The following is a 10,000-nucleotide window of genomic DNA, read 5'->3' as shown; positions in this document are numbered from 1 at the left end:
AAGGTGGGACTAGAACTCCCAGTCTCCTGGTGATTGGCCCAAAGTCACCCTGCTGGCTTTCATGCCCAAGGTGGGACTAGAACTCCCAGTCTCCTGGTGATTGGCCCAAAGTCACCCAGCCGGCTTTCATGCAGAAAGCGGGACTAGAACTCCCAGCCTCTTGGTGATTGGCCCAAAGTTACCCAGTCTGCTTTCTAGCCTGGTGCCTTAACCACTAGACAAAATCTTGTGTAGGGCCCCACAAAAATATGGAGGTCAAACTTAGGTTGTCCAACAGGACCAAACCACCCACTCTCTTATTGTTTTATTGTTTTTACATGACAGAAGGCTCAAATTCTTGGCTACATATACCGTGGCTTTCATGCTGATATTGATTTGATTCTTACTGACCCGGAATTGAGCAGGAATAAAATCCAATCTCTTGGGGATTGATTCCATCCATGGCCCAGAGGCAAAGTCACGGAAGCAGTGGTGTTCACAATTGAACTAAGCCATATTATAAGGCAGGGGTCTTCAAACGTGGCCCTTTGATGATTTGTGGACTTCAACTCCCAGAATTCCTCAGCCAGGCATGCCTGGCTGAGGAATTCTGGGAGTTGAAGTCCACAAATCATCAAAGGGCCACGTTTGAAGACCCCTGTTATAAGGTTTTTGCGTTTCCTGCTAAACCATAAACAAAGAAACCACATAATAGCTTGGGATGATCGTGGGTGAATCAGGAGAAACTATCATTCTAGGTTAGTAATTGGGATCCGAATACTAAACTTGAGCCATCAATAACATTAAACCCAGTTGGGGAGCTTCAAACCATTCACATCTGAGGATATTTTCATGGTAGCTACAGGCTAGTTGATCATTTAGATTCGAACACTGAGTTGTTGTTTTTTATTAAAAGAAGGACCGCAGCCAAAAAATAGTGCTGACTTCCCCTTTTTCATCCGAAACTGGCTCAATCCAAAAAGCCCACAATGTGTTTCCTAAGAAGTACAAAGGAAGGTTTTATGGTGGAGCTGGTGTGTCTAATATACGCACGCAAACACACACACACACACATACTATTCAAAACTCGACGGAGAGAAATTAACAGCTCCCCGGTTGTTCCAAGGAATCTTGGTTGATAGCTCCAAACACATTCTCCTGATTGTTTTCTTGAGCAGTTGGCAAGATGTTTCCCCAGAGGGGAAATTTCCAGAGAAATTGAGGATAGAAGCGACCCCTTGAAGCGTGTGGGTGCTTTATATTGAAATACGTAGATTCATCTCTAGAGACCCTTCAGCCGCCACTCAGAAGATCTCTGAGGATAATGCTGGCTGAAGAAGGGAACCGCTGGTCTCCACAAGTTGTGAGGGCTCCATCACTGGACGTTTTCAAGAAGAGACTAGACAACCATTTGTCTAAATTGGTATAGGGTTTCCTGTCTGAGCAGGACTAGAAGACCTCCAAGGTCCCTTCCAACTGTGTTATTCTGAAGGGACACCTTCCTTCATGTACCAGGGAGAACCCATGAGGTTTTAAATCTCCTTCATCCTGATTGTCCTGGATTCCTGGGCTGATCCCATCTTAAGCTAGCCTACAAGATTGTTGTGAGGCTAAAGAAGAGAGCTTCCCCAAACCTCATTTGAGGCAGGTGGGAAGTTACACGCTATGTATGTTTATTGCTTGTTGCTTCAGGAAGTTGTCTACACTGTTGGATGGAACAAGGCCATTGTTCTCCGTTGATTTGATGGGCTCCGTAAAACAAGGGGGGGAGAAATCTGGATTTAACAAGCTTTAACCACCAGGTGACATTTCCTGAAGCAAAGTGGGCTCTGTGTGTGTGTGTGTGTGTGTGTGTGTGTGTGTGTGTGTGTGAGAGAGAGAGAGAGAGAGAGAGAGAGAGAGAGAGAGAGAGAGAGAGAGAGAGAGAGAGAGAGATTGGGCTAAAGGCTGCCAGCGCTGCAGACAAAATAAAGACAACACGGCAATGGCATTTAGTCAACACAGAGGTTGCAACATTTCCAAGGGTGGGTAGGAAAAAAGAAATATGTCACTCTGCTCTTTGAAGAACTATTAGGCCTTTGTAATCAGATGTTGGTGGCCATGGAGTATTAGGAGTTTCTTCCCTCCCACCACACCCCCAAAAAATCACAGTAAGGAGAGGCAAATCTGATGTTTTGATGAACTTAATAAAAATACAGTTTCAGTAGAAGAGAATATATGCGGCTCAGGGTTGAACTATGAGGTCCTTGGTGCTGTCTGAGCTTGGTGGCTTTCTTGGAGATGTGTCATGACCCAACGAGGTAATATCATCAGTTGTAGAAGGGAGTAGGGTTTGAGGAGAAGGAGAAGGAGGAGGAGGATGACGACGACGGCTATGGAGTCCTTGCTGCTCTCAGAGCTTGGTGGTTTTCTTGCAGACGTTTCATGACCCAACTAGGGTACATCATCAGTGTTAGAAGGAGGGAGTGGGGTTTGCAGAGAGGAGGATGAGAAAGATTGTGGGGTCCTTGGTGCTCTCTGAGCTTGATTGATTTCTTGCAGACATCTCATTATCCAACCAGGTAACATCATCAGTGCTACTGAGTGTGGGGATTGCTCCCTGTTCACATACAGTAGTTTGCCCTGCTGGCCTGGGTTGAGGTTAGGGTTTTCTCCCTGCTAGTTCCTTGATTGGTGTATTGTTTTCTGCTTGACGACTTGCCTCCCTGAAGTATAAAGTTACCGTCAGCTTCTACGATTCCAAGAACAAAACGCTTTCACTTCTATAAAATGAAGGATTCTGGTCCTTTAATTCACGGAATTATTTTTTACAAAGGGACCCTTCCCCAAGGCAGTTTATTTTACAAAGGTTTTTGCACATCCTAAGTTGTCACCCTGCTTTGAGAGCTGGTTAAAAAAAAAAAAAAGGTGTCCAGAAAGCAAATTACACCAGAAACAGCAATAGGGTGGGGACCGGGACATCTGGCCGATGCTTATAATTATTCACTGTGTCCTTTATTTAAACTTTGCTCAACTCCTACAAACACCCTATTCATTTTACACTGCCAAGCCAATTAAGACGTAGACGTAGACTGACCCTCGCTTACAATTGTTTCGGATACGCTGACCTTTCACCTCCAGCCCAGTTGCACACCAGAAGAACATAAAGAAATAAAAGGAATGCTTAGAACATTCTGCAGTGATTTATTTCCCCTCCCCATCCACCCCATCTCTTGTAAATTACTATCCTTTTTACTTTTTTTTTTTTTCAATCCCTGTCCATGAGAGTTTTGTGTTTCACGGGGATCACTGCTTGCAAATATACATTGAATTGGCTACTGGACAGGGGCAAACACCATTTATAATTCCTGCTTGTGGATTCAAAGCTCACGAACCTAAACGCAGGCAGTCCTCGACTTACATTCATTTAGTGACAGTTCAAAGTTACGACAACACCCCAAAAAAAGAGAGTTAGGATTGTTTTTCACACTTAGGACCGTTGCAGGATCCCCGTGTTTAGGTGATCAAAATTCAGACTCTTGGCAACTGACTTGTATTTATGATGGTTGCAGTGTCCCGGAGTCACGTGATCCCCTTTTGCAGACCTTCTGACAAGCAAAGTCCATGGGGAAGCCAAACACAAGGTGATCAGGCCGAGAGTTTCCAGTTACAAAGAACTGGTCCAAGAAACTAGAAGCGGGAAAAGATTGCAGTGACGTAACTAACCTGGCTTCTGCTCCCTTCGTTGGGAAAGTGTCAGCTGTGGCGCTTGACAAATAACATTCTCGTTTTTTGTCCGTCTTTTATCCAGGTGCCCGTGGTTGACCAGAGCCATCTCCCCAGCCGTTCCACTCTACAATGGGCTCGTATTCCTGTTTGTGCTTGCAAACTTCAGTATGGCCACATTTATGGACCCGGGAGTCTTCCCACGAGGTAAATCGGGAAGTGGGGAGTTGCAGAAGCGCAGGAACGAAGGAAGGAAGGAAGGAAGGAAGGAAGGAAGGAAGGAAGGCCTAGCCTACCATTTCTTGTAAAATGCCTACCAAATGCTGATGACTTTGTAGGAACTACAAGCCTCTCTGTGTCAGGCGTGCGAAGGACCAGGTCCAGCCGAGAAGGTTCAGTTAAACTATTTCATTGCTAAATGTCTACACACAGGAATCTTCTCAGCTGAACTGCTAAGATTTAGCTAAGGGTCAACGGCACTCAGGAGAGGTTGAACTTTGTTTGTGGCTACGTAGGGATTCTAGGCTGATCCCTCTTTTCACGCCATTCCCAGGTTCTGCCACTCCTTCTCCTTCTCCTACACCCATTTGTCCATTTTGGTGGTTCTGTAGAAGGAAATCTTTGCATTGATCCACGGGGCCTCCCCATTGGATGTTTCAAGATCAGTGGTGCCCTTGAAGGTGTCTCCTCTTTACATCATCCAAAAGATTCTTTTGGGGGACAGATAATCAGTCTATATCTGGCCAAATTCACTCTCTTTTTTTCCTGGGTTTTCTTCATTAAAGCCCAGGGAATATCAACAGCACTTTTGTTACATGAGAAGGTTCAATTAAAGTGATTTATTGCTAAAAGCCTACATCAGGGGTAGGCAACTTTGGCTCTTTTATGACTCGCGGACTTCAACTCCCAGAATTCCTGAGCCAGCACGGCTCAACTTGGAAACCTCTCCCTTTCCCCTCAGCATGGCTGGCTCAGGAATTCTGGGCGTTGAAGTCCACGAGTCATAAAAGAGCCAAGGTTGCCTGCCCCTGGCCTACACACAGGAATCTTCTCAGCTAACTTGCTAAAATTTAAATAAGGGTCAACGGTACTCAAGAAGGGTTGGGTTTAGTTTAGCTTGTGGCTACGTAGGGATTCTAGGCTGACCCCCCTTTTTACTCTGTCCCCCCTGGTTTTGCCATCCCTCCTCCTGCAGTCTCATTTCCTCTCCCTTCAAAATGTAATCAATGCAATCTGTCTCAATTGATCGATTAAGTTTTGAAGGGAGAGAAAATGACTAATCCCTCTGGAAATAAATAAAATAATAAAGGCAGGCAGAGGAATAAATTAGATGCCTTTCAGGTGATCAGCTGGGGCATTGCTTCCCAACCAGGATGCCGGTGGTAGAAGGGACATTAGGCATTGTAAAAGACCTGCAGCAGCATTCCAGCCAGCTACAAGTAGTCCTTGACTTACAGCAGTTCATTTAGTGGCCCTTCGAAGTTACGACAGCACTGAAAAAAGTGACTTATGACCGTTTTCCAAACGGACGACCATCGCAGCATCGCCGTGGTCAAAACGTGATCGAAACTCAGACGCTTGCAACTGACTCGTATTTATGATAGTTGCAATGTCCTAGGGTCATGTGACCACCATCTGGTTGTCTATCCACACCCTGCGGTGTCTTTGTGCCTTATTGTTATCCTTTAGATCAGAGGTCCCCAACCTTTTGGGCACCAGGGACCGGTTCCGTGGTGAGAGGTTTTTCCACGGACCGGAGAGTGCGTGGTTTCATGTGCTGCCTGCATCCCGCGGATGGGGCTTTGCTTGTTTGTGCGGACCGGTTGCTGGCATGTCGTGGCCCAGTACCGGTCCACGAACCAGGAGTTGGGGACCCCTGCTTTAGATTTCCTCTAAACTTATTTGGTGGCTTCTATAAGTCTCTAGATTTCCTAATCTCCTTCTTGCAGTACACGCTAGCCAAGTCCATGCTCAGGGCCTGAATGTGCTCAATTCATTCCTTGGATGCTTTTGTTCTTCTCTGGCAATTTGTGATTGTTGTGGCCGGTGACTCAGAGTCTTGTCAGCTGCGTGGGGGTGTTCGGGGGGGTGCTCTTTGCCGGGTTTTGGATTGGCAGATGTACACGTAAACAGTCTTGGCAAATCGGAGTTGGAACATGTTTTCGCGGGAACACAGCCCAAGATACATCAAGGGTGATTGGGCTGAAGAAATAAGACCTGGGTGTCTGGCTTCCCAGAACCGCAAAGTTAAAAATGACCAGCTGGAATATAATTGGACCCCCCCCACAACCAGATCATCCAGTGATATTGATAGTTAGACATTTGAGGCAGATGAAAAAAACTATAGTTGAAGTCCACGAGTCATAAAAGAGCCAAGGTTGCCTAGCCCTGGGTTAGAGTGATGGAAATTAAGACATTGGTCTCCTAGACCAGGGGTAGGCAACCTTGGCTCTTTTATGACTCGTGGACTTCAACTCCCAGAATTCCTGAGCCAGCATGGTTCAGCTTGGAAACCTCTCCCTTTCCCCTCAGCATGGCTGGCTCAGGAATTCTGGGAGTTGAAGTCCATGAGTCATAAAAGAGCCAAGGTTGCCTACCCCTGTGCTGAACAATCCATCTAATGATTGTTCAGAGTTACAACATCGCTGCAACAAGTGACTTATGACTGCTTTTCACACTTATGACCGTTGCAGCATTAACAACACTATTGTTAAGTGGCCTCCCCATGGACTTTGCTTGTCAGAAAGTCGCAAAAGGGGATCGCGTGACCCCAGGACACTGCGAGTGTCACAAATACGAGTCAGTGGCCAAGCATCTGAATTTTAATCACGTGGCCACAGGGAGGCTGCGACGGTCATGTGAAAACACAGTCATAAGTCACTTTTTTCAGTGACGTCGTGTCCACGAACGGTCACTACACAAACTGTTGTAAAACAAGGGTTACCCGTACAAAGAACGTTGTGTCTTGGCTCACTGTTTCTTTGTGTTGGCCGACCACCGAGCAGCTGACGAAGACGAGGACAAAGATGACGACTTCCGAGCCCCACTCTATAAGAACGTGGAGATCAAAGGAATCCAAGTTCGGATGAAATGGTGCGCCACCTGCCACTTTTACCGCCCTCCACGCTGCTCCCATTGCAGCGTTTGTGACAACTGTGTTGAGGTAAGAACGTGTGGGACCTGCCTTTAGGGACAGAGCTGTAACTTGCTGCAACTAAACACGATCCCTTGAGTATTGATTTGATAGTAAAGGCAATGTAAGAGGAGGAGGAGGAGGAGGAGGAGGAGGAGGAGGAGGAAGAAGAAGAAGGAGGAGGAGGAGGAGGAGGAGGAGGAGGAGGAGGAGGAGGAGAAGGAGAAGGAGAAGGAGAAGAAGAAGAAGAAGAAGAAGAAGAAGAAGAAGAAGAAGAAGAAGAAGAAGAAGAAGAAGAAGAAGAAGAAGAAGAAGAAGAAGAAGAAGAAGAAGAAGAAGAAGAAGAAGAAGAAGAAGAAAAAAAAAAAAAAAAGGAGGGGGAGGGTGACGACCGTGGGGTCCTGGGTGCTCTCTGAGCTTGGTTGTTTCTTTGCAGATGTTTCATGACCCAACTAGGTAGCATCATCAGAGCTAGAAAGGAGTGGGGTTTGCAGGGGCAGGAGGAGGAGGAGGAGGAGGAGGAGGAGGAAGACTGTGGGGTCCTTGGTTGTTTCTTTGCAGACGTTTCATGACCCAACTAGATAGCATCATCAGTTTTAGGAGAAGATGGTGGTGGTGATGATGGTGGTGGTGGAAGAGGAGGACGACAACTGTGAGGCCTTGCTGCTCTCTGAGCTTGGCTTTTTTCTTGCAGACATTTCATTACCCAATTAGGTAACATCGTCAGTGCTAACACTGATAGACACATAGACTAGCATTGATGATGTTACTGAGTTTGTGTAATGAAACATCTGCAAGAAAACAAGCAAGCTCAGAGAATACCTAGGACCCCATAGTCCTTCCTTCCCTCCCTCCCTCCCTCTTCTCCATAAATTTCACTGCCTTCTAGCACTGATGATACTACCTAGTTTGGGTAATGAAACGTCTGCAAGAAAACAAGCAAGCTCAGAGAGCACCCAGGACCCCATAGTCCTTTCTTTCTTTTTTTTTTTTCTTTCTTTCTTTCTTTCTTTCTTTCTTTCTTTCTTTCTTTCTTTCTTTCTTTCTTTCTTTCTTTCTTTTTCTTCCTTCCTTCCTTCCTCCCTCCCTCCCTCCTTCCTCCTCTCCATAAATCCCTTCTAGCACTGATGATGTTACCTAGTTTGGGTCATGAAACATCTGCAAGAAAACCACCAAGCTCAGAGAGCACCAAGGACCCCTCATTTCAACCCTGAACTATGAATATTCTCCTTTATTGATACACCCAGATGAGCATAGATCAACACCAAGATGAATGTCCTACCAACAGACAAGAAGTAATACCCCAATCAAGGAACTGCCAAACAAGCTAACACCCAAAACCAAAGACCACCGAGGTCTCTTTCAGCCCTATCATTCTACCTTCTGTCTTAAATTAGATGCCTTAATCATACTCACCGGATATACGAGCAACCATGCCACAATTATCCTGGTTGCAGATGCACAGACAACCTTATTCTTAAGCGAGATACTTCTTTCCTTTTTCTACATCTGGCACCTCCCAAGTCCCTTTCCCCAGGCGAGGCGAAGAACAAAGTCTTTTAAAACCGTTTTCTGACGTCGTAGTCAGTTGTGCAGTTAAAAAAGGAGACGAGAATTAAATCTGGACAGAGAAATTCATTAAAAGGACTCAGCCAGAGCAGAACGTAAAAAGCAGGCCTCTTCATTAGCGGGACGGCTGGGGTGAAGGCTAGCGAGGAGGAGAATTTATTGGCTGAGAAGACAATAGGATTTTATGTCATGGCGGCAGTGTTTTATTGAGCAGTGAGTTTATTGCCAGGAAATCCTCTTTGTCACACATATATCCCCTTAAATGTGTGCTCTCTCTCTCGCTCTCTCATTCACTCACTCTCTCTCACACATACATACATAACCACCACTGGGAAGTAAGGGGATTGGGAAACTGAAGGCAGGGGAAAGAAAAAAGGAGGGGGGGGAATTAATTAGCTCTGATTTAAACTTTTTTGAAGGGCATATTTATATGTATTTATATGTAATGGTGTAGGTTTATACATATGTTGTACGTAGCCGGTTTATATGTGTGCTATGTATGTGTACACTTTGCGAGCAGGCAACAGAATTTCATTTTTAATGAAATTACTGTGTGCCCCCAGTAAAAAATGACAATAAAGGTTATCTGTCTTTGTCTGTCTGTCTGTCTGTCTGTCTGTCTGTCTGTCTGTCTATCTATCTATCTATCTCTACCTGTCTGTCTGTCTGTCTGTCTATCTGTCTATCTATCTATCTATCTATCATCTATCTATCTATCTATCTATCTATCTATCTATCTGTCTATATCTACCTATCTACCTATCTACCTATCTACCTATCTACCTATCTACCTATCTACCTATCTATCTATCTATCTATCTATCTATCTCTGTCTATATCTCTTTATCTATGTCTCTATCTCTATCTATCTGACTATCTCTATATCTCTATCTATTTATCTGTCTGTCTATCTGTCTATCTATCTATCTATCTATCTATCCAGGGCTTTTTTTCAGCCGGAACGCGGCGGAACCGCGTTCCGGCACCTTTTTCCGGGCCGGCCGCACCGGAACTAGCCCCTCCCACACCGGAAATAGCCCCTCCCAAATTTTACTTGCATTCCTGTTCTCTAAAGGGGCGGTCCTAGGGTTTGATGAGGGCGTGGCCAGGTTTGAGTTCCGCCACCTTTTCTCCGAGAAAAAAAGCCCTGTATCTATCTATCTATCTATCTATCTATCTATCTATCATCTATCTATCTATCATCTATCTATCATCTATCTATCTATCTATCTATCTATCTATCTATCTATCTATCTATCTATCTATCTATCCATCCATCCATCCATCCATCCATCCATCCATCCATCCATCCATCCATCCATCCATCTATCTATCTATCTATCTATCTATCATTGCTCAGAATAACTCCAGGTGTCTTTCTTGATTCTTGGGGCCTGACGGGTTGATAGTGTTGTTGTTCTGGATCATAGATCCATTTCTCTTGTATTTCTCTATGTATCTTGTATAAGTCTATGAACTCCTATGCAACAGGTCAAGGGGAGGGACTAGGGTCAGGGGGCGGAGCTTCAAAGGCATCCCTGGACATTAGCCTGAGGTCAGTCTTTGTTCTTGGACCACCGCATGCAGCCACAAGGCTGTAGACTTCCCGTTCAC

The 10,000-nt window shown here is 45.2% G+C and overlaps 1 protein-coding gene across 1 annotated transcript in view; it reads left to right on the top strand.

Annotated features, from left to right (window-relative positions):
• The window catches only part of ZDHHC8 (zinc finger DHHC-type containing 8), a 55,901-nt gene that overhangs the window by 30,404 nt on the left and 15,497 nt on the right, over positions 1–10,000 (top strand). The window contains exons 2-3 of the mRNA XM_015824765.1: positions 3,770–3,891; positions 6,690–6,847. Of these exons, the coding sequence (XP_015680251.1) occupies positions 3,770–3,891; positions 6,690–6,847 (280 nt within the window). The remainder of the gene's footprint in view (positions 1–3,769; positions 3,892–6,689; positions 6,848–10,000) is intronic.

The sequence above is a fragment of the Protobothrops mucrosquamatus genome, unplaced genomic scaffold, assembly GCF_001527695.2.
Source record: "Protobothrops mucrosquamatus isolate PMUCROS unplaced genomic scaffold, P.Mucros_1.0 scaffold2345, whole genome shotgun sequence".
Classification (NCBI taxonomy): domain Eukaryota; kingdom Metazoa; phylum Chordata; class Lepidosauria; order Squamata; family Viperidae; genus Protobothrops; species Protobothrops mucrosquamatus.
The sequence above is the reverse complement of the archived record's forward strand: the minus strand, read 5'-3'. Positions and strand labels throughout refer to the sequence as shown.